The 26,691-nt window shown below is 39.2% G+C and overlaps 1 protein-coding gene across 1 annotated transcript in view; it reads left to right on the plus strand.

Moving 5' to 3' along the window:
- FIGN (fidgetin, microtubule severing factor) overlaps window positions 1–9,335 on the plus strand; it is a 132,575-nt gene extending 123,240 nt beyond the window's left edge. The window contains exon 3 of the mRNA XM_083153932.1: window positions 3,190–9,335. Within this exon, the coding sequence (XP_083010058.1) occupies window positions 3,190–5,408 (2,219 nt within the window). The 3' untranslated portion in view covers window positions 5,409–9,335. The remainder of the gene's footprint in view (window positions 1–3,189) is intronic.
- Window positions 9,336–26,691: the final 17,356 nt, after the last annotated feature.

The following is a 26,691-nucleotide window of genomic DNA, read 5'->3' on the forward strand; positions in this document are numbered from 1 at the left end:
GATCAGATTCTGTATGCAATTTCTCTATTGCATCCTAGAAAATGATAGAATCTGGTTGCTAATCGCAACATCACCTCATTTCATTTTTAGCTTTAATAAATGTACCTCTAAACAGGAAAAGTGGGAAAAAAGAATAGAGATTAGAAGAACAGTAGGGTGCAACTCCTTTGGAGTTGTATGTATGACTGTAAGACTGTAGGAAGGTCGATATAAATTAGGTCGACCACTAATGGTCGGCATGGCTTAGGTTGACACTTGAATAGGTTGACATGACTAAGGTTGGCAGGTTCAGGAAGTCAACACAGACATTAGGTCGGCAATGGGAAGGTCAAAAGGTTGACATGAGTTTTTTACATTTGTTGTCCTGAATTTCGATGTAAGTCAACATGGACACTGTATCAGTGTACCACTACATCTCTCGATTCGAGCACGGTGCTTAGCTGCACTCAGCACACTATTATATTCTCCCTCCATGCCCTAATGGATGGTAAGGTATGAAATACTGACTGTCCACACAAGTCTGCTCAAAAAATGTGGAAAACTTGTGTTGACCTTTTGACTCTTGACTTTTCCAATGTCGACATAATGCTTGAGTCGACCTTCTGACCCTGTCATCCTTAGCCATGTCAGGCTATTTCTCATGTTGTCCTTAACCCTGTCAACCTTAAGTTGACAGCTGGGGATGGGCATTCTTACCCACGGGGAGGGGGGGTGGGGGTTGGCATTATTAGGCTTGATAAGCAGCGAACTACCACTGCTTAGCGAGCGAACCAGAATGGCCCCCAAAATGGGCTTCCAAGTTGAATTCATCTTTGTACCCAATTTGAATCAGTAACTTTCAGTCTTTCTTCAGTCACATCTTTTCAGTCACCCATTAAAGAGGAAAGGTGTCAGAAAACTTATATAGTTGATGACTTAATTGATCGTGTGACATCTTGAAACTGTATGTTTTAAGAAAAAAGATTATCTTTGAAACTACAGTATTAGGGGAGTTCTGTAAGTCATTAAAGCATGATTCAAACTCACATTAGCTCCTACTGATAAAGCAGAGTTCATTCTAGGCAATGGCTCTAGTGCTAGTAACACCAATTCTGAACGTAATTCTTTTTTATTGAAGGATTTAATTCTTACTCAGCATGTGTCTACATAATGTTGCATTGTGAATTCTTTATTTTTATCTGCATAAGATATTCACCCAAAACTGAAAAACAATGTGCTTTCATCTTTATGAACAATAATGTTAGTACCTTCTGATTCAGCATGGTCTTGTAGGGTATAGATGTACCGCATGGCACACAATGTAACCGTATCAGCATATCCATGAGCAATGCAAAATAGTCTTCACCAAGTGAGTCTGACTCACTATAATACTGCTAGCTGTGGGACCCTTACTTGTGGCTGCACTGCCAATAGTTTTTCCCTTGCTCTGTTTGAAATACTTACTTGGAGCAGTGTGGATTATACTATACTGCACAGAAGCAGTTCAGGAGTAGGAGTGGCCAGTGGTATTAGTATACATTTTGCTCCCTCATGACAAAATGTTTCTGGTGCCCCACACCCCATGGCATTTTGAGAAAACAAACAGGGTAGTTTCTAGGCAACTTGGCTCCAAGTTAAACATACTGTATGCCCTCACCCCCTGTAGACTGTTAAAAAACAAAGAATGTGTGTGCCCCATAGATGCATATATCAATATGATAGATAAATGCATATGCAATAAATCAAACACTGTCATGCTCATTACACATTATGCCACACACATTTCTGCCCATAACACCATTTTATGTCGCATTCACAATAATGCACTCACAAATGATGCATTAAAGCTAACTACTTTTAAATCACCTGATTATTGCCAGGAGTTTCATGGCAGAAGATGCTGCATTTGGGTAATGCTATGTGCACAATGGTTTAACTTAGAATTTTGTACCCCCATTGATTTTTAACACCACTTACACATAAACATATTAACTGTATTTATGTTTAATACATAAAACCTCCATTAGTGCCACTTATGCACATCATGCCACCAGTACTGCTGCTTATACATGTAATGCCTGCAATAGTGCCATTTTCATATAATGCCCCCAGTAGTACTCGCTGCCCCGGCCGTAGCCACTGCTGCTAGGCCACCACTGCTGTCTCCCCTACTGCCTGAGACATCCATCTCTGAGGGAAGGAGAATGGTGCTCACTTCTGCTACTCTATGCTGAGTCCAAGCCTCCATTCAAATATGTTGCAAGCTCATGAGTGAGCTCTGAATGGCAGTTGGCAAGTGGCACCTTTTAAGTGTCAAATGTGCATGGAGCTGACATTGCATGAGAGTACTCCATGCACCAAGCCAAAAGGGGACAGCAGGGGCTATTGTTATGCCACTGGAAAATGCAATATAAAAGTACAGTATAAACTTTATAATATGATAAAAAAAATTGTTTTAAGGATGTAAGTGTCTGATCTTTTAATGTGGCTTACAGCAAACAAGCTGTTATAACTACAAGGTGTAGAGGAAAAAACTTTTGGTGGTTAGTCACCAATTGTTTAATATTTTGCACAATAGATACTGTACCTAAAGATAAAGCAGCCAAGTGATACTTGTCTTTTTATATTTTGTTATGTTTTTTTGGGGGGGACTAGTCTTTTTTTGGTTCAACAACAGAGATCATAAATAGAAAAAAGGCTGTTGCAATTCATACCGAGTTGTAGGCTTTGTTTGATGAAAGCGACGGACCGCTGCCTAGGAGATTGCTTTGCTGCACTCCACGAAGCAGATTTGAAACTGTCTTGAACCACTTTAGATGAGAGTTGGATTATGGAATGACCTGCAGTGTCTGTGTCATATTGTTCTGCACAGGGTGCATTATGCTGTGCTAACTAGGTGTTCAGCACCAAATAAGAGAGGTATCCTAGATGCGATCTGTCAGCTGTGTCTCATATTTTTAGATTGGGAAAAAAATCTAAAACTCATGTTGTAGAGAGAAAACTGTTGCATATATATCATTTTGAGCCTTTCTAAAAAAAAATTGAAAATGTTATGGTCTTTTCAAAAATACATATTAATATTTTTACAAAATGACTATATTTTATTGATGTTTCGGTTTTACAAGATACTGTAGGTGAATGCATTTTTATTCTTTTCTAAGTGCAGTATTTTTTTCTAAAAACCTATTTTCATCTGTCTTATCTACATAGGCTTAAAGATGCAGTGGACGCCAGAGCATGCTCAATGGCCGGAACAGCACTTTGATATTACATCAACCACACGATCACCAGCTCACAAAGTGGAAGCATATCGTGGACACTTACAACGCACCTATCAGTACGCTTGGGCCAATGATGATATTTCAGCTTTAACTGCATCAAATCTACTGAAAAAATATGCTGAAAAATATTCAGGAATTTTGGAAGGTTCTATGGAAAGACCTCTTCTCAGTAATTATACTGAAGCTCAATCGGGTCTTGTGAATGGCCGAAAAAATGAAGGTGAGCCTTGGCAAAGTTCTTTAAGCTCAGAAAGTGTTTATCCTATGAACTGTGTTACTGATGTCATTGTGGCAAGCAAAGCTGGAGTGGGAGCCGCTATACCTCCATCTGATGTCTCTGCCAGCATAGGAAGTTCACCTGGAGTGGGCAGCAACCTGACAGAACCTAGTTATTCCAGTAGTACATGTGGAAGTCACACAGTGCAGAGTCTGCATTCAGGGCTGCCATCTCAGGAATATGGAACAGGATATAATGGATCATATTTGCATTCAAGCTACAGCAGCCAATCTGCATCTGCACTGTCATCACCTCATCCATCTCCCCTACATAGCTCTGGACTTTTACAACCTCCCCCACCATCAGCTTTGGTACCAGGCTACAATGGGGCCTCCAATCTGTCCAGCTACAACTATCCACCTTCTAGCTATCCTCCACAGTCCAGTGTTGGATCAGGTTATAGCCCCGGAACTGCACCTCCTCCTTCTGCTTACCTTCCATCAGGTATACCTGCTCCTACTCCTCTTCCTCCTACAACTGTGCCAGGCTATAGCTATCAGACCCATGGGTTAACCCCAATAACACCATCAAGCTCTGCTAGTTCACTGAAAAGAAAAGCTTTCTATATGGCAGGACAGGGCGATTTAGATTCCAGTTATGGAAATTATAGTTATGGACAACAAAGAACCTCGCACAGCCCAATGTACAGAATGTCTGATACAAGTATATCCAACTCAAATAGAGGAAATGGCTTTGACCGAAGTTCTGAGTCTTCATCATTATCATTCAAGCCAACAAAGCAGCTGGTGGCCTCAGACCAACAAAGAAAATTCAGCAGTCAGTCAACTAGAGCTTTAACACCACCCTCATACAGCACTGCTAAGAATTCAAGATCAAGTGAAGCTTTTGGAAAATATAACTCATCTGCAATTAATGAACACAATGATGAACATAGACAGCTCATTCCACATTCAATGCAAGGCCCTGGACTGCATACAGCTACCTCATCTAACCACTCTGTGGACGAACAGCTGAAGAACACTGATACACAACTCATTGACCTTGTAACAAATGAGATAATCAACCAGGGACATCCAGTTGACTGGGATGAAATTGCTGGTCTTGAGTTAGTAAAGGCTTTCATAAAAGAAGAGGTTTTGTGGCCTGTAATTCGTTCTGATGCATTCAGTGGACTTACTGCTTTGCCTCGGAGCCTTCTTTTATTTGGACCTAGGGGAACAGGCAAAACCTTATTGGGCAGATGTATAGCTAGTCAGTTGGGTGCCACATTCTTTAAAATTGCTGGTTCTACTCTTGTCACAAAGTGGATAAATGAAGGAGAAAAAATTGTCCATGCATCCTTTCTTGTGGCAAGGTGTCGGCAACCATCTGTGATTTTTGTAAGTGATATAGACATGCTTCTTTCTTCCCAAGTGAATGAAGAACACAATCCCATAAGTCGAATGAGAACAGAATTTCTTATGCAGTTAGATACTGTTCTGTCTTCTGCTGAGGACCAAATAGTTGTCATTTGTGCCACAAGTAAACCTGAAGATATAGATGAATCTCTACGGAGATATTTCATGAAAAGACTTCTTATTCCACTTCCAGACAGCACAGCCAGACACCAGATAATAATACAATTGCTCTCACAGCACAATTACTGTCTCACCGACAAAGAGGTTTCACTCCTAGTCCAGCGCACAGAAGGTTTTTCTGGACTGGATGTGGCTCGCTTGTGTCAGGAAGCAGTGGTAGGCCCTCTTCATGCCATGCCACCAACAGACCTTTCAGCCATTATGCCGAGCCAGCTGAGGCCTGTAACATATCAAGACTTTGAAAATGTATTCTGCAAGATTCAACCTAGCATATCACAGAAAGAACTTGATACATATATTGAATGGAACAAAATGTTTGGTTGCAGTCAGTGATAAACATTAAATATTGCAATGAATGCTGGCACACAAAGCTAGGTGATGTAGGATTTTGAATCCCTTTTTGGCAGTTGCCTCATTGTTAAAGGTATCAAGGCAGCCACAATAACCTTGCATCCACAGAGTGACAGTAGACTTGAAATAAATGTGCATCACACAGCCAATGTTCTAAAACACCTATAACAGTGAGCATATTTTGATGCTTAGTTTAAGCAAAGCCAACACTCAAAAACTGGGTGGACATTGGTTGATTTTGGATGTACATGAACCCTGTTTGTTGATACCATTCTGCTGTTCTTGAGATTTAGTTGCTGTCAAGTGCCTGAAGTGGTGCTTAATTATTATTGTTTTTATTGTTTGCCTCACAATTACATTGGTGGCATGTGCTATAATATAAAGAGCTTTAACTTCAAACATTACTGGACTAGATATGAACAATTAAGTTGAAACACACTGATTTTTTTTTTGCCATTTTATGAACAACAGTATTCCTCAATCCTGTCTGTTCTGCTGAACAATTAAACAGGGACTCATTTAATCTGGAACTTAATATCTGTAGTTCATTCCTTTTAATGTTCTGTTTGCAAAAATGACAAACAAAAAACAAACCTCAGGAAAGTTGATTTGTACAGTACCTCAAAGAAATGTGTTGAAAGCACTATTTACTGCAGAGAAAAATGGTTGGCGTCATTGTGGCTTTATATTAAAATATGTTTACCTCAAAAATTGGAAAGTGGCATGGTTCATAATACTTTGAAGGTATTTGGTTGATTCAAAAGAGAAATGGTGGATGTCTTGCCATGTTCATTGTAACTGATTTCTCCATATTTGAAGGAAACACTATTTAGAATGACCAGTTACATTGTTAAATGAAAAGTTTTTTAAAAACATCAATTTGGAATGTGCAAATAATCTTTAATTCAATATTTATGTAGATCAAACAAAAATTGACCACCATGAACTAATTCTTAATCTGGCATTTAGAAAATATTTTAAGAAAACTAACTTGTAAACAGTAACACTGTAGATAGCCTTTAGATTTGCTGGCTATATATTACTTGTTTTAACATCATATGTTGTACTAATTTGCATATATCAAATTGGTCGAGATGACCAGCAAATTGGTTGTAGGTGATAAATTAACATTAGATCACTCCAGCCAGTCTTTTGGCAACATGGAAATACTAGTATTTTCTTTAAATAAAGACCCAAAGTGTAATAGCTTGTTAAGACTATAATATTGAGTTTTAAATAGATGCACAAGACAACTCATCCTTCCAAAATGAAATATATAATTAACTGTCTAAAGATGTATATGAAAGACTTGCAACCAAAATACACACAAAAGTGAATAGCATTTAATGAACTTGTTTTTCTATTTTACAAAATGTAATGTGGGGTTCATATAGCTGTGATTGGTCCAGAAAACATATATTCGAAACCACATAATTGGCCAAGAAAAAAAGCTTTGGTTCTATGACTAGGCTTTGAAAATCTTAATAAATCACATGCCTATCCATCTCTGAACAAACAGCCTTGTCAACACTTTTCCAAACTGGAAAATTAGCTTTATTGGCTATATTAATTCACCAATATTTAACATTGCTTTATGTGTTACCAGTGACAGATTATTTGTGAAATGTTTGCCCTTAGTTAATATTTTTAAGATTGCCATTACTGGCTTCCAAGAGTCAATCCTTTTTTTGTAGACAACGTTTTCCTGTGTTACAGTACATTCACTGTGTATTTTATTTTATTTTTTATTTTGTTTAAATGCTGTGTTATACTTGTGAATTTTGTTTTACTTCATTTTTTCTTATTTTGTTCCATCATCCATTGTATTTGTTTATTTTTGAGGTTTCTTTATTTCCAACATATAGTGATAGTTAATTGATGTTGGGTGATGTCTCTGATCAAAGAGCAATGTGCAGGACATAGCTGTGCCATGCCTGCCAACATTCTCGAGAACAGAGCAGCCTGGCTTTTTTGAATGTATTGTTTTGTTTACTTTAAATGGAGACAGTAAGAAAGCTGTTTCAACGCACTGGCAATTGATGTACATTTAAGACATTAAATAAATGCACTGAACGTCGGACAGAAGAAATTCCAGTACCTTTTTGCTTCTTTATTTTCTCCCAAAAAGGATTTAAAATTTCAAACAGTTTTAAATATTTTTAAGCAAATGTTGATGTAAAAAGAAATAAACTTTAACTTGCACGTCCAAAGACCACAATACGCATTGATTATCTAACCTAAAATAAATGGTTGACAACATTAACAATTTTAATTGCATGTTTTTTTAATTGTGAATATCTGACATTGTAATTAAAAAAAGTAATTTGAAGCATATTTTTATGTAGCCACCAAGTATCTTTTTCATATCCTAATTTTTTATACTACTTGGTAAATTGTCAAATTTCAAAATTATCATTTAAATCTCTAAATAAACCAGTATATCTCTTCTAACAGCTTCATTCAAAAATTCCCAAAGTAATAGATTAGCTCTGCAGTTTCTAGAAAACACAATTGCTAATATACCAAAATACTTAGTTGGCAGACATTTTTGGCACATTTAATTAGGGGCCGTGCACATACTTTATGCATTCTTTAAACTGTTTACATATGGACACATTGAATTTGCTGAAAAACCTGTATCCAATCATCCTATTAGTATGTTGATAGTGGTATACAGTGAATTTTAACTTCATTATACTGTTTATATAGGCAAGAGTATCATGGTTGGCAACACAAATGTGAATTTGGGCTTTTTAAAAATAAATCTGTTATAATAAACATTTCTTGCTGATGCATATATTGCTCTGTCTATGTATTTTATACACCATTTTAATTTTATGAGTTTCCTGGAAGTTGTTGGAGTTCCATGTTTTTCCTGCAGTAAAAAGGTAACAAAAATAGTTTCCAGGAGAAATTGTAGGAGTATAGTATAAGAAATTCTGTATGGTATCTTCCTCCAAAATACTACAACAGTGAAATTGTATGCCAAATATAGATTTTACCATTGTATCCAGACAGTTTTCAGTATGGCAGTGCTAAATGAATAAGACAGAATTAGATACCCAAATCTCTTTAAAAAAGAAAAGGTAAATGTTATATAGTATTATGAATATAATGTATTTCATAGCTGTCAGTTGTTCTTAATATGGTACAGATGTGTCCATGTAAATCTAGCCTCACCGTGCGTTAAACAGTCCTTCTAGATGCGCTGTACCATGGCACAGTGCATATTTTTGTGCAAAGTTTTCAATTAAAATGCATCTTATTCACAATTCAAATAAGAAGCAGACCTTGAGGAGCATGCCTATTTTCTGCATATAACTGCAGCTCTATCTGCAAATGAAATTATATCCTTCAGTGTTTTCCTGGAAAATAACTGTAAAGTTGCATTTAATGTGTTACACCCAGAATGTAGGCATGCCTCATATCATTTTGCTGTAAATGTAATCAGCAATTTCTTCTTTTGTGTTTTATCCACATATCTCCAGCAAAAATGATGCCTGATGATAACTGAGTAGCAAGGGAGCTAACTGCTCACACAATGCATCTTGTGACACATCTTGAGGCTAGATGTATGAAGACTAGAGATGTGCAGGTTCTTATTTACTCTGATTTAAGGCCCCCTTACATTATGCGATTTGGGCACGATTTTGCCCGATTCGGATGAATCGGGCCGTGAAATCGTCCCAAATCGCATATGGAGACATCCTCTCCGACCCGATGCGCGGCCCCGTGCGCATCGGATCGGAGACGGGAGGTCGGACGGGCTGCACATAAGATTTGCTAAATCTTATGTGCTGCCCGGAGCCGTGCTCCCCCGCAACAGGGGACCTACCAGAGCAGAGGGATCAGGCGCAGGGAGCCGGGCAGCATCAGCGGGAGCAGGGGGGCAGCGCAGAGTGCCAGGGAGCCGGGCAGGAGAAGACGCTGCAGCAGCAGCACTTCCAAAAAAAAAGCCCATACAAACGCATAGGAAGCCATTCATTGGCTGAGACCTCTCTCAGCCAATCAGCGATTGGCTGATACCTCTCTCAGCCAATCGCTCATTGGCTGAGAGAGGTCTCAGCCAATCAATGGCTTGCTATGCATTTGTATGGGGAATTTCTTTTTTTGGAAGTGCTCTGCTGCTCATGCCACTCGTGGTGCTGCTGCATCGTCTTCTCCTGCCCGGCTCCCTGGTACTTTGCGCGGCCCCCCCTTGCTCCTTGCCCAGCGGCTTCTTGCCAGGCTCCCTGCGAGCCCCCCCAGCCTCCCCCCCCGCCCGCTCTCTGGTTGCGGGCATATCCCCGCTGCTGTCCCCCGCTCCCATTGTCCCTGCAGCTCCCCGGGAGTGGCATGTGATGAATCGCATGCGATTTATCACATGCAAAACTTGGCACATGAAGTGCCATCGCATGTGATCCCTCCCGGGGAGCTGCTGGGACAATCGGGTCCGACTTGTCGTTATGACAAGTTGGACAAATGTAAGGGGGCCTTTACTCTGATTTCAAAACAAGATCTTATTGGCTATCCCAAATCACATGACAGCTGATAGCCAATAAAACTCTGTTTTGGAATCAGAGTAAATCAGAACCTGCACATCTCTAATGAAGACACATCTGTATCTTATCAAAACATTGACCGTAACCATGTGGATCATCAAAATATCTTCATCATACCGCAATGTCAGCTTTAGAAAGTTGCGAGCTGTCGATATCCTCAGAATTTCAATATGTTCAGAGTGTTGATATCTGAACTGGAAAGTGGCTAGGGTTAGGCACTGCATGGGGGATTAAATTAAAACTGCGGATGGAGGTTTAGGATTGGCAATAGGAGGTTTACAAGTAGAGATACTGTACTTGAATACTTTTACCTAGACCACAATTGATCCTTATGACTGCCAGGTCCCAGAAATATGTGCTACACCATTACAGCCATTGGGAGGTAACACATGTGTGGTCGACCAGGGACAATTTTTTGACAGTTCATCATGTTCATATATTATTTGATGCCAGCATGACGAGTGTTAACATGATAACTGTCACCCAATCATGCCTAACCCACTTATACCCAGGTCTAAAGCTTCAATTTAACTTGTAATTGACTTATTTTTAAACACTAACCAACTAGATGATAATCTGTACTCATATTCTCTTTATTTTAGCAATGTGTTTTTAACCATATTGATTCATTATATCAGCGGTTCTCAAACTGTGGGTCCTGACCCGAAAGTGGGTCCCGACCTTCTCAGCATGGGGTCGAGACTCCATTTTGCTGACCATCAGACTGATGACTTTTCTAATCTCAGTAAGTGATTCAAGGAGTCTGAAAATCTGTTTTGATTGTCTGATATTTTAGACTCCTCACATAATTTTGTGCCTCCACAATGCTGTCATGCATGTTTCATCTGCTGACTACACATGTGATGTGATGAAGTTCTGAAGGACCTTGCTGGGGTCCTGTAATTATATTTATTGCCTGATGGGGTCTCAGAGCAAAATATTTTAAGTACCCCTGCATTACATGCAGGGCCGCCAATTAGGGGTGCCTCTGGAAGGGCCCGGGCACCTACTTTTGCCCACTGCAACCCCCAACTGCCTCCACTACACTGCACTCAGTGCGCTGAACAAAGAGCAGGTCCTGGAGTGCAGGCTTATTCAGCCCAGGATGCCGACAGCCAATTAAAATGCTGCACTGGCTTTTCAGCCAATCAGAGCTCGCATACCGGCAGCCAATCAGAGCAGCCGCTAGTCCACAAGCTCTGATTGGCTCACCAGCCGGTGCTGCATTTTAATTGGCCACTGGCATCCTGAGATGAAGAAGCTCCGGGCTGCAGCTCAGCGGAAGAGGAGATAGGGGAGCAGGAGCCGGGTTATGGTAAGTCAAGTGAGGAGGGGGGGCCCTGGGCATGGACTGAAAATGAGTTCCGGGGCCCAAAATTTCTGATGGCAGCCCTGATTACATGATCCTATTAAAGTGAGCTCCATCATAAACAGAAATGAGTCCATTAAGAATGATACTACTATATTTTTAAACAAAATAGATGCAATTTGATTATTATAAATGTATAATTCCAATAATCTAATAAAATGTTAACACAGGTGGAGGCCAAGAGTGAAACAATACACAACAGGTGTAAAAAAATATGTGTTAAGGCAATTGGGAACCACTGGTTTATAAATGACAAATGCTATCATCTATATTCTTTAGTCTCCCATATCTGAAATACGATACCAAAAATATTCCAAGATCCCAGATTGTTTGAGTACCACTGAGATAAGAACACATTTGCTTTCTGATGATGACCCCTCACGGACTAAAGAGATTTGGTGACCTAAAACAATCAGAAAAGAGATTTACATATAACTCACTCAAGACAAGAAGTTGTATTTATGTAATGCTAATTTATTTTGATCTCTAATTGTATTTTAAGAGCAATTTCAGTATCTGGGTTTTAAAAAGGAAATCAAATGCCATTTTTTAAAAGGAAAAGGGGACTTCCTCACAAATTATGTACAGAACATTAATAAAGGAAACTCAATGGATGTAGTTTTAAGGTATGAGTGTCTACCTATACTTCCTATGTTGTTTTGTTAATCAAACAACCACTAATTATTTTAGAATTTGAAGAGCAGCAAATATCAAACCTTTTTCTTTAAGTTCCATTTGCTTAAACTCCAGTACTTGATCCTTATAATGAAACCATGTGTTTATATTACCATCATGTGTACCACTTAAGTGGAGTATTCATGAACTTTTGTTAATAAAATATTAAATATATGCACAGAACATTTAATAGTTATTGGATACTGCATCTTGGAAACACATTTCCTTAATTTTCCCAGCTGTAATCAATGAAATTTAGTTGAACATGGCACTCATTCTAAGAACATTCTTTTGTACATAATACATGCAATATATTCAGGCTGCCTGTATACTTAGCAAATTTGATATGAGTGTGTTTGCCTTACATTAAATTGACCAAATAACTGTATGCAAGCAGATGTCCATAATACATATAACAATCAACATCAATCCATCCTTATCACCATAAGATATTGTTTAACTGCAATCTGTCATGGTGTGTGGTCTCTGGTCTGTCACACTGTAATCTGCCTCCTACCAAATTTGACAGGGATGAAGGCTACTTTGAGCAAAATACACTGGTGAAAGCAGTGTTGAAACAAATTGTTTATTTACAGTATTTCTCTTTAGAATGAAGTCAAAATTCTACAGTACCACTTACATTTATTCGGGAATGTACTATGGCAAATCATTAGATTTAATACAATTTGGGCATATATAGCTATCTATATTTATCTATCTATGAGGAACTCATTCTTGTGCACCACTTGGAAAGCATGTTATCAAAAGATAATATTGTGGGTTTTATTTATCATTTGTCTTCATAACAATATATTCCTCCAAACCAATCTTCCCCCAATTTTCCATGCAGTTTTTTTTCCATTAATGTTCTTTTTTTTTTTTTTTTAAAGGGGTTGTATGTGTTGCTCACAACTGATGTCTTGGGTTATTTAAAAAAAAATGTACATCATTAAAAGGCTTAAAAAAACCTTCATACTTTAAACCTGATGTACTGCCTTATGGGGGTGTAATCAAGCATTTGGCTTTATGGCATATTTGATAAGAATTAAAGAGATTTAACATTCATTTAGGACAACATTAAACCTAGGACAGCCAAAATGGTGCTCGGTAAAAACCATAATAATGATAGCAAAATATTTCTAGGTCAAAACATTTCTAAAATCTCATTATTATTCCAAATAAATTAAATAAGAGTCAGTTTAGGAATCATAACTGTAACAACTGATATCGTTATATCAATTTGTTTTTTTTACACCTTGGACATTATCCTAAATCAGTCATACTCAAAAGCATGTATTGCACTAGTTACACCCTACTCCATTATTTGACTGCATAAATAGATTTTTGACATAGACCAATATTAATTTACCCAATCATCATGCAACTTCAGAAAACTTATTTCAACCTTATAATAATTAAATTAAAATAATTATGTAATGATGAATAAGTTGTTTATACATTTAATGTATGCTATAAAAATATTTATCAGACCTATTAACCCAAAGGATATATGCATAGTAGCACACTAATGTGCATTCTAGTTCATTACATTGGCTTAAGAACTGAAATAAATTTCAATTCACTTCAATATATTAAGAGATAAGTGTAAAAAATGGGAAAAATGTTCAGCTTTACCAGACATCTAGGCACGTCATAATACTTCTGAAACAAAGACAGCATGAAGGAGCAGTGTGTTCTAAAATACCAAAAAATAAATGGTACTTTCCAAAGGGTTCAGATATTTAAGGCATCAAGGTGCTGAAATGTTCTTCTAGTAAAAGGCTTTTTTATGAAGGTTAACGTTTGATTGAAGATCTGTATGTGGAAATCATTGTATCTGATAAAAGATAAGAATCTTTTGTATAACTCATTGTTCTGATATTTATTTATACCTGTATTAATATGTCCCAACTAAAGTATTTTTATTTATTCTGTGACTGGCAGAAAACTTGAAATTACAAGACATTCAATGTATTGAATGATCAGTGATGTATTTACTTAATGGTGATAACATTTAAAGTCTATTATCATATATATACATAGGGGAAATGTACTAATTTTTATATTTAAATCTACAACAACAAATGTGTTTGTCAAAATAAACTAAGCAAAGGCTTGATTGGTTTAAAAAAAGTATTATGTCAATCATCTGTTTTTACGTGCTCTTTTAACCACTTGACACTGATATCATTTCATAATGGTTTATATTAAAACTGCAAAATAAAAATCCATGCTGTATTTCTGTGTGTCAATATGTCTTTCTGTATTTAAATTGCATTGTTAACTCGTGCAAAATAATTCAACACTTAGGTTTTCAGCCAAATCCCACTTTAAGAAATGCATGAAAATTTACCCTGGAAGTGATTGGGCTGATGGATCACAATTTTTTTCTTGTGCAGTACCCCATAGAGGGGTTCAGGTTAACAAGTTAGTAAGTTTTAATGTGCTAAGCCAGAGATATTGTTGATGTCATATAGCATATAAATGGAAATATAATTTCCCCTATGTGTTTAAAGCCAACATGAGAAAAGATAGCTCACTCACAAAAACACACAAACAAAAACATTCACTGTATTGCTCTAGTACTATCCAGGAGCTCCAACAGTTCCAAAATAATAGTTTAATATCTAAAGGTGGCCATACACACGCAGATTTATCTTCAGATCTGGCTGGTTGGAACAAAAACATGGGGTACTTGTGGAGTATCACGGCTCCCATTGCATGCCATCGCATGCCATATATAGTGGCATGCGATGCAATACGATTTTTACCGATTTTGGCTGTTTTTTGTCAAAATCGTATGGCATGCGATTTGATCGCATGCGATTCCATACTATTTTGCACTGAAAAGCATCCAAATGCATTGGAATTAGTATTAAACATGTTCAACATGTACCACCCCCACTATCAACGCGAACCCGAAGCGTGGCGAGCGCAGCGGTACGCGTCCTACGACCTTTTCATACCCCCACTATCCACGTCGGCGTTGAGTTGAGAATAGAAAGTGTGGCGAGAGCAGCGAGCCACCGAGCCCGAAGCGTGGCGAGCGGACGCGGACACCTGTGAAGCCCGTGAGGGGACGCGTATACCTGTGAAGGTATCTGCGTCCCCACGCGGGGCTCGCTGCGCTCGCCACGCTTCGGGCTCGGTGGCTCGCTGCTCTCGCCACACTTTCTATTCTCAACTCAACGCCGACGTGGATAGTGGGGGTATGAAAAGGTCGTAGGACGCGTACCGCCGCCCCTCGTGGGCTCGCTGCGCTTGCCACGCTTCGGGTTTGCGTTGATAGTGGGGGTGGTACAGCCTCAAAAATGCCAGTTGGGGGCCATTGAACATGTTTAATACTAATTCCAATGCATTTGGATGCTTTTCAGTGCAAAATCGCATGCGATGCGATGCGATTTTTTGGCATACGATGGCCATCGTGGGAGCCGTGATACTCCACAAGTACCAAACATGGTTATGGATGAGAGCACATGACAGTTGACCATTTGCTTGGAAATGCTGGAAAACTGAAAAACTGTCACTCATTCATAACCATGTTTTTGTTCCAACCAGCCAGATCTGAAGATAAATCTTACTAGTGTAGCGGCACCTTAAGAAAGGGCAGTTGTCATATATGTACATTAATTTTACTGTATATTAGGTAAATCATTTGCTTTTCCTTTTGAGGCAAGTGCAAAATTTACAAAAATTATAATTATATATATTTTTTTTACAATACTAGACAAAACATACAATATTCTTGTTTAGTGAATGATGCAGGCCAAAAGACCACAGAAATAATAATTATGAGTGATTTTATTTTATACTTTGTTCATGTCATTTTAATTTTTAAGGGATATCAAACCTTTTTTTTTTTATTTGCTTTTGCGTATGTTTACTGATTCTGCCGGTTCGAAAGCATTATTGTTGTGTTTTATTTTGCATCTGCTGCAACTAAATGTATCATCATTTCACTCATTAAAAATGAAATAGTCCATTTCTCTCGGAAAAAAGACAAGCTTTAGATGATGAAAGCTTAAATTATCCATCACTTGCTAAATGAATTCATATAATTTGTGGACATTATTAATGTAAATGAGACATTTCTGCTTAGATTTTTATGTTGATGGAATCATTAGATGATTGATCATGTGTGTGTAGAAAGCTGCTGTACAATTAACTTGGAGATCTGAAAATGCTTTTTGTCCCTGTAGCTACAGTTCCAATTGTAATTCATCGCATCTCATTTTCTTAGGTGTTGGAGCAGTAATATAAAAGCATAAAACCAGTGCTCAGTATTGTAACTAACTGTCCCTACTGAATATTCCTCTTCATAAATACTTGCTACCACTGAAAAATATTGTTCTTTTTTTTAAGTCATACCAGACTCTTTTTTTTTTATTGATAACCATTGGATATAATAACAAAATTGTGGTTCAAAGCAGATATTTTTATGAAAAGTTTTTTTCTTGTAAACATGTTGTAAATAGCTATGATAATATAATGAAATAAGAAAAGAACAAGCATACCTCAAATAAACAAAATTCTGCATTAAAGTACATTGATTGTATTGTTTTTTGAAGTGGTTAATGACACAATAATTCTTTATTACACAAAATTTCGGTGAATGTATCAACTTATACTGTAATGGATGAAATTCTAATTATGTGTACATGTTGTAAACATGGATTTATTTCAATGTGGTCTTGCACACAGGTTGCTGTAAAATATTATTATTATTATTATTATTATTATTATTATTATCAAGCCATGATTTGGCCAATTATGGCACTTTGGATGTCCATTCAGAGGTCCATTGTGGGAGACCCATTTTTCAAAATATTAATTTAAATTGCTTCTTTTTACATCCTAATTAAATCCTTTGGTACTTGTGAGTTATCTGGACTGCCGATTTTTTGATTGTATGCCTTAAGTTAAGGCATACAATCAGATGCGATGCGATATCGCATCGCATCGCATCGCATGCGATCATCGGATGCGATGACCCGATTTTTCCATAGGAATCAATGTTAAAATTGACTGAGTCCATTTTAACATGGAATTCAATGGGAAAAAGGGGTCCTTTTCATACCCCTACTATCCAAGTGGGCATGGAGTTGGATATAAACCTGTGGCGAGCGTAGCGAGCCACCGAGCCCGAAGCGTGGCGAGCGAAGCGAGCCCCGCGAGGGGACGGTATTCTGTGTCCCCTCGCGGGGCTCGCTACGCTCGCCACGCTTCGGGCTCGGTGGCTCGCTACGCTCGCCACAGGTTTATATCCAACTCCATGCCCACTTGGATAGTAGGGGTATGAAAAGGACCCCTTTTTCCCATTGAATTCCATGTTAAAATGGACTCAGTCCATTTTAACATTGATTCCTATGGAAAAATCGGGTCATCGCATCGCATTGCATCCGATGGTCGCATGCGATGCGATGCGATGTGCCCGATCCGACCCGATTTAGAAATCGGCAGCCCGGATAACTCACAAGTACCAATCCTTTTTAATAAAATAAATATTTAAAATATAGTTGTTCCTCAAAGATCATATTTAGTTATTTGTAAACCCTTACAATTTCATATTATCTCCCAGGGGGATTTTCAATCCCTGGTCTCGACTGTCGGGATGTCCCGAAAGTAGTGGCTCTGTCCCTTTCTTGGCCTGCTCAACTCATAATCGGTAGGTGGGATTCAATGTTCCGCCTGCTGAGCACCAAACAGGGGGCATGGCCACAAGAAACAATCTATAGCCGTTCTCAGCTGTTGTCGACAAAACGAGCCTGACTGCTTTTAAAGTTGGGGTCATTTGCTGAGATGCCTCTTCAATGCTGTTGGTAAAGACAGCATTGAATAGGCACCCACCACAATTTCCCCCGTCGGAAATAGTGGTGGGGGATTAAATAATCTTACTATGTGGTGCCCTCCAGATGCTCCTACGCTGTGGGGCCAAATATACACTTCTGAGCTGTAGCACTTACAAAGAAATTCAATCTCAGTCGGCCTTTAATGGGTCGACGTTTCGAAGATTTAAGGCCGCATCTTCATCAGGACATTGGGTATGTCCTGATAAAGAAGCAGCATTAAAGCTTCAAAACATTGACCCATTAAAGGCTGTCTGAGATTGAATCTGTCTGTGAGTGCCACCGCCCGGAAGTATATATATGTGTGTGTGTGTGTGTGTGTGTGTAAAACAGAAATGGAGAAGAAGCGCAAAGTTGAGCAATAAGTTAAAACAACTTTAATAAAAGTGTAGGCTCACATACAGCAGCAATCAGCATGCCAGAGGTATATCAACCACGGATACCGCAAACAGGAATGACTGGGACCAGTCTTCTCACCGGCGGTAGCTTCCGGGGCTAAGGAACATCAGAGCACAGCGTTGTGAGTTTTGGCCACGCCCAATGCATTTCATCAGCAGTGGACTTCATCAGGGGGTGTGGTCATCCAAGGTACCATTATTCCTCCATTCACCAGTCACCTCAGTAAAGGTATATATACCTTGCAGGCCATAGCACTATTGGGTAATATATATATATATATATTTAAATGTCTATATACCATAAACAATGATCCAATTTCATATCTACACGTATTACTTTCACTGTATCTACCATCACAACAAACACATTGGACAGTATAAGGTTAAACTGGCCAGTGTCAGGTTCTTCATAGTGCTTATCCAAAGCAATGTATGAGGGTTCGTCTGATTGTTTTCCACTTGAAGCAGAAGTAGAAGCGCACCTCAGCCTTTCAAGATAACAGATAAAAGAACATAAAAACTATGAGCCATAACTGGGCATAAGGCATATAGGAAGGCATATTCACTGCATCAACTGCACCCATTTTCATCTTGAGCTTGCCTAGAGTGGCAATACAATGCAATAAAAGGCACATGGCACCTCATTAATAAACACATTATACCCATTTTTCTGGCCTCCTCTGCTCCACCAGTATTTGCTATAATAGGTCATAACATTACATGCACTGGTGATGGGCTGTGCAAGCTCAGGGCATACCGAGCTACAGATGGTGATCTTTATCTGCTCAGTAGATCTACTGCCATGTCCAATAATGATCCTGTCAATTTTAATGGGAACAATTTTGGAAATTGTGCTACAATAGTTTAGTTTGACAAACTTTGATATCACTGTGTATATGATGGTATCGACATCCCATCCCAAAGCCAACAGTCAGAAGACCAGAAGCGGCATCCTGATGCACAGAATCCTGACATCTGGGCGATAAGTATTCAACCCTACCCTCTTTACCTGCAGATTAACCGCCACACAGCTTAACCCTAGCACCCCCAATAATACCTAATCATGCCATTCATGACCTAACCCATACCATACAGCCTTAGTGCCTAATCCTAATCCTCCATTCTTAGTTCCAAACACCCCACCCTGCAGCCTAACCTTAATCTCCCCACCAAAGCCTAACTATTACTCTCCAGCCTTACCCTAATAAGCCCCAGCAAACTTACACTTGGGATGCCAACAGTCAGAATTTAAGCATCAGCATTGTAAGGGGTGTTGGAGTTCTTGGTCTGGTGCTGGTTTTCCGACCAGTAATACGATTCCGGAATAAGTATTCAAACTGCCGGCATCCTGAACACTGGGAGGCTGAAATATATCTCCTATGTATATAGTGAGCCTTACACATGTTTAATAGACCTCACCTTGCAGTCTAAAAACATTGCATTGTGATGCTACTGTTAACTATTAAATTTGACAAAAACATCCACTTTGGAAATTGTTATAGTATGTACTGTACAATGCTGTTATGAGTTACAGCTATATAAAGACAAACATAAAGAAGGTTTGTGCATTGTGCTTTATTGGGGATAGTACAAGTGCAGGATTTTGTATTGTCAGGGTATATGGCAGATTTCTATATGAAAAGTCGCTAATACAGCATTTGCCAAACTGGGTTGATGGTCCAGGACCAAGTCAAATATTTGCTGACAATGTATAGGGAAAATCAGAGCTCATGGCTTCCAATCATGGAATATGTAGACAAACAGAAGAAATCTTGTCCCTCTCCATATAACTACTGTATACCTAAGGATGACATGCATAAATTATTTAAAGCAATGGGTAATATTTAATATGATGGGAGATTCAGAAAGTGAGAGATTTGGTAAGAAATCTCACGTTTTTTTTTTAAAGCCGCAATCATTTACACTGAAATCAAACTGGTTTTGCAGTGTAAATAATTGGCACTTTAAAAAATCTAGAGATTTCTTACCAAATCTCCCACTTTCTGAATCTTTCATCCTTTTAAATTACCCCTATTATATTTTTCTGAATATACACATTTGAAGATCTTGAATTAGGGGTGCTGCAAAAACTGTGTATACTCTACGGCACAGTGACTACACTAATGAATAAAGTCTGTGCACCACTGCACGCATAGAAATATATATATACAGTATATATATATATATATATATATATATATATATATATATATATATATATATAGTATAATGGATGCACTTGATATTTAATTGTAGCTGTTGTCATTTACTTTATATTACTGCAATGAACCTGGGATTAGCCTGTGGCACAGGATATCACTGATCCTGATTTTTATGCAGAGCCGAGGGTAATTACCACTGCAAACTCACATTGAATGTGCATGCAGATACAACATATCCCTCAGCATTGGACTACAACTGTGATGTCTTCTTATTACCTGCTGCGCTATATAAGAACCTGTAAATAAATAAATAAATAAATACTCCTCTAATAATTACATATTGAGTATATCTCCATTACCTTGGCTATTTATTACTAACAGCAGGATCTATTATACTATGTCATTTTACTGCATTCAAGCTCTGATTAAGATCTGTGTATTTAATCTCCAGCTGCTTTCCACCAGCGGTTAACCATTTGGCTGCACTCCTGGATTCACATTAGACTTTTGATCAAATTCATATCCACAGTCTGCATATTACTATGCTGATTGATCATTTATACACCTAGCCTCAACAATATATTATTCTAGAGTTATATGCCTATTAATTGTCTACCAGCTATTCCTTGTCTGCCTATAGTTATTACTCCAGTGAATTCGGTCCCTGCTACTAAGGGTTTAACTGCTGGCAGCATCCTAAGTATCAGTGTGTTTGTAAAACACTAAGGGAACAAACGACAGCTGTTATCAACATATGACCTACTTTCTGGCTTGAGGGGTATTACACAATTATGCTGGAGGTCCCTCGCTCACATTTTCATAGTAAGTGGATGTCTCAGCATGGACACACCTTCCCACATCATCAATGAGGCGAGAGAGAGGGAATATAATGTAGAAGGTGAAAGTACAAGCCACACACACACACACACACACTTACACTTACACACACACACACACAGGGATCAGGACGTGAGCACTTAGATAGTAATGTGACTGGGTGCAGGGGAAGGGCTGTGCAATAGAGGCAGCTCAGGTTCCATTGGAGCCACACCTATTGCACCTACTGTATCTACAGCTATTGCTACTAAGCATGTTGCTGTGTAAGAAATTTCAAGATTTGTATGTACAGGTAGAGCCATCCTCATCTAGCCCTTTAATAGGAGGAAGTGAGCCAGAGCAGACTTAATCCTCTACTAATCCCCTACTGTATTGTTCTATGTATTGTATTGAAGCTGAGAACAATAGGCCTTGGTGAGACATGGCTCACCATGGCTATCCAGAGAAGTCTATCTAAAGAAGGCTCCATCTGTAAATGGTAAACTCTAAGTAATATAAACATATAAATAATAAACAGTACTGCTGTTTATTATCTGCTCTTTATTTATTTATACTTCGGGAGAGACTACCAATACCTAATGGTGTGTACACATGGGGCGATATGATTGCTAGCGATATATTGCTAGCAATATATCGCCAGCAATCATATTGTTCAGTGTCTCCTTTTCATCAGCGATGAAAAGGAGACTTTGTCGAAGGGGGACACAGCCAGCAGCCAACCGCTCATGGAAAAGAGCAGAACACTTACCAGTGGCTGCTGTCTGTGCTGTGAGGGTCCGGGACCGGGTGATACAGGAAGATGCAGGTGTGTGACAGTGTGGTCATGTGGTGGGCTGGCTCATCGTCTCCTGCTGCTGCTGTCACGGGTGTGGGGGGAGGAGGAAGCAGCTCAGCACACACAGGCTAGAAGGTGGAGGGACGGAGGGAGCAGCAGTGTCAGCAGAAGGCAGAAGTAGCTTCCTTCACAGGGACTCTGTCGGCCGCTGACCTCTGCGGGGGGGATAGGTGTCAGTTTGCCGGTGAACTCATGCACAGGGCCAGGGGAAGCCGCTGGTCGCAGGAGCATGCTCCTGCGACTATTAGGAGCTACACACGGGAGCGTGCAGCCGGCGATATATCGCCCACAGCACTACAAATCACTAGCAATTTGGTCGCTCAGCGATTTTAGCCAATATCACCCCCGTGTGTACACACCTTAACTGCTGCTGTTTGATAGAATATTCCCATTCTAGCACCTGCAATAATATTGTTTTTCTCCTTTTTCCTGTATATAAGTGGACTTACCATGAAACAGCTCAACTGTATATAGTCAGACTTCACCCAGCATTCACATTGAGGGCTAATTGTAACTGCCTACAAGAACCAGGAAGTGTGGGATATTGTTTGACTCTGGCTGGATTTTTAAAGCACCAAGCATTTGCACAGAATAAGGCGGTTATATTTTAACTGTAAATGATTGCTGCTTTAAAATACATCCAGAGTCACACGAAATCCCACATCTCCGGATTTTAACTATAACATTTAACCCTGAATTTCGGTATGTTTTTATAGGCTCTGATTACAAATTTTTTAATTCATTTTGGCCACCTTCAGGCCTGACCTGCAAGCAATTGAAAGAAAAGCTTGGAGGATGTCATGATCATTTTGAAACTTCCAAACCAGACTGTTGCCGATCTGTAATAGTCACCGAGGTACAGGAATGGCATAACTCTAGATATTTAGCCTGTAGTGATGGTGTTTAAGCCAGCCATTGCCTTGCTTACGGTAAATTGCAGAACAAATATCAAGCTTTTATCTTGTTAGGACATTTTACTTTATTGGTTTTCAGCCACCATAAAATGACCTGCAAGGTCTAATTTTCTTGCTTTCAATACAATTTGCGGTGTTTTGTTCAGTGGATTTGCCTTGACCCATGTGTTTTTGGTAGGTGTACATTTTATAATTGTATAAATCAATGTTTATAGAGATTGATGTGTAAAGTCTGCTGTTATAGAACAAACCATCAGACTATTTTTAAATTCATAGGTGTTGATTGTCATTTATATAGGTCTGTCTAGCTGGTTGTTTTCCAAGATATTTATGTTGCCCCCATTCCTAGTAACCACATGTTTATGCTTGAAATTATTTTAATTTATTTTTAATAACCATAAACACTTGAGATTATATACCGTGGTCAAAAATAATTGAATATCATCTACAGCTGAACAGGTGTATGAAAATATATCATACATCTAGAGCTCCAATGTGTCCTTTGTTTTAGTACAGCACCCCCTTTTAATTAAAAAATATATATTTTCACCCAATTTGATCTCCTGGAGGACTCATATTAACAGCATATATGTAAATAAGTTTAATTAAATGGGATTAAAAATCAAATATGATGTAGTTTTTCTACTCTGAGCATATTTTAAGGCATATGGGTGTCACAGTTTTACTTGGCCGCCACCCCATTTTTCTGAGATTTTGGCAGCGCTCCTGCCACTGCCACTGGACTCCAGAGGGAAATAATTAAAAAACTAGGTGCAGAGTGTGCTGCACTCACTGCTTCCATTATAGATACGCCACTGGTGTAGGGATTCGGTATGAAATCCCGACGGTTAAAATCCCGACAGGGTCGAAATCCTGAATGGGTCATAATACCGACAAGGACAAAATCCCGACATTTAAAATCCTGACAAGGACAAAATCCCAACATTTAAAATCCCGACAGGGTCAAAATACCGACATATAGAATGTACAGGTGAAACAGTCAGCTCCCATTCACTATTACAGGACTTTCATCAGGCTGCTTTCATCCTATGGAATGCCCTTCCACGCACAATAAGACTCTCCACTAGCCTCCAAACTTTCAAGCGTTCCCTGAAAACTCACCTCTTCAGGCAAGCCTATCATATTTAAGTGCTACACGCATAACCCTCTGAGGCACTTGACTATGCTATGTAACTGGTCTCGTCCTTGCTGGCGATCCGCCAGCAGCATGCTGCTGGCGGATCGCCAGCAACACGACGCCGCTATCTGACTGAGACGCGCGTGCGTCCCCCACGCACGCACTTCTCAGTATCCTGGCGGCGGGGCGGCAAGGCGGGCGCATTACTGTCCGCCTCCTGATCGAGGGGGCAGGGGGGACCCGAGGAGGCTGCGGGGGGTGCGGTCGCCCGGTGTGGGCACCGGGCGACCGAGGGCAGCACCATCGGAAGGGACGCGCGCGCACGAGGTGCACGCGCGTCCCCTTCCGGCATACAGATGGCGACGGGGGCAGGGGATGGCGATGGCGACGCCATCGCCATCCCCTGCAAAGATGAGACCCGATACATCTGTATTACTGATGCCTGTCCTTGTGTTTCCCTCCTATATACCTATAGATTGTAAGCTTGCAGCAGGACCCTCTAACCCCCAAGTCTGTCTGTTGTTACCCAGTTTGTTTTATCACTGTCTACTATTGTAAAGCGCAACGGAATCTGCTGCGCTATATAAGAAACTGTAAATAAATAAATAAATAATGACTTTCCGTTGACAGGTCGCGAGGTCGACATGGTTTTTTTCCCTGTTTTTTTTTACCCGATTGTGGACACAGTTGGAAGTGAACCGCAGCCCCTCGCATAGCTCGCTTTGCTCGCAATGCTTCGGGCACGTTGCCTTGCTGCGCTTGGCACACTATTTTATTCTCTCACCACGCCCTGTACAGAAATCCATCCACCCCCATACATTTAACAGTATAAATAGATATTATTTATAATTTTTCTGTATTAAATACAAACAGATATTGAACTTATTTACAAGTATCCATAGTCCCAAAGGGGGTGGGGGGAACATAACTGTTCCTGTCCCAGGTACTGAGCACCCAATAACAACCCTAAATGTTTGTCTGAACCCTGAGAAAGAGAGAGGTCCTTATGCTAGGTCAAAGGATAAGACTGCAGCACAACTTACCAATAAGACTTACACTTAAAGGTTCAGAACTACAAAACTAGAAACACTAAACATGTGCAGAATCTTCGTGTTGTACTGAATAGTGGTTTGACACTTAAACTTTGGGATTTAGCCACCATCAAATCCTTATTTTTCATCTAACATTGCCAGAATCAAGCATTTACTTCCCTCTTAAGATCTGCCTAAAGTCCTACATGTATTTGTGTACTCATGCCTAGATTACCGCAATGCCCTCTACCTTGGTCTCCCAGCAAAATAATTGTATTGCAGGCAGATGGTACAAACTGCACCTGCCAGGCTAGTTACCAACCAGCCACAGTACATCCACATAACATTCTCTACTCCTTTTCACTGGTTACTGGAAAAATGGTGAATCGTTTTCAAGATTGGCTTACAGACTTTCAAAACCCTTCATGACCAGGTTCCAAGGTTCTTGAAGCAGCTTCTTACTCCTTGCTGCTCTACTCATTTGTTGCAATCTATAAATTATGGACTTTTATTAGTACCTACAATCTCCTGGGATGTTTGGTGGGTCAAGCTTTCAGTTTTGTGGCACAGACTCTATGGAGCTGTTTCACCCAAACGGTTTGAGAGGCCCACAATCAAGAATTCTTCAAAAATAGACTTTTAGTCCTATTAGAAAAAAAGTGCTATAGAAATATTATTATTATTATTATTATTATTATTATTATTTTTATTATTATAAATCTATTTATAAGGCGCCACAAGTGTTTCACAGTGCCATACAAAGGAACAATACAGGGAGACAAAGACATAACATTGAATGAATAACAAAAAAAGAGTACAAATAAAGAGCGCCACAGTTCAATACACATTACAGCTTAAATATAAGTAGTGAGGACTCAATCAAAATACTGTAAGAGGCTTGTGGCCGATGATGGAGATGAGTATGCGGACGAAGATGGTCACTGAGTGTTTGAGTATAGGAGAGCTGTGAGTGAAATGTGAAGAGAAGTGGGCTTTGACAATAGGAGGGAAGAGGGCCCTGCTCGGAGGAGCTTACAATCTAGTAGGAAGGGGAGACAGACAGATTACAAGAGGTGCAAGCAAGTGGGTGGTGGCTAGATAGCAGGATGTAAACAGGCAAGGGGTTGGAGAACCAGCTAGTTTATGCAGTGGAATGGTATTATTATTATTAGTAGTAGTAGTAGTAGCAGCAGCAGTAGTAGTAGTAGTAGTAGTAGTAGTAGTAGTAGTAGTAGTAGTAGTAGTAGTAGTATATGTGAATTTTCAAATGATTGATTCAAAACACAAAATGCACTGAAACACTTTCCATTAATAATCTTGTATTAAAAAATGTAATAAATTAAATATATTAATTTACTGTATACTAAAAAAATAATAACGAACAGAATAGAGATTGCTGTATATTAATGAAATTACCAAATTCATATAAACTTCTTTAAAATAAATCCATCTTGTCCATTTTACAGTACCGCATTAATATAATGCCTTGTACATTACTAAAACCCTAAAAAAAAAATTC

The sequence above is a fragment of the Crinia signifera genome, chromosome 7 (genome assembly GCF_055691185.1).
Source record: "Crinia signifera chromosome 7, ASM5569118v1, whole genome shotgun sequence".
In the NCBI taxonomy this organism is placed as follows: Eukaryota; Metazoa; Chordata; class Amphibia; order Anura; family Myobatrachidae; genus Crinia; species Crinia signifera.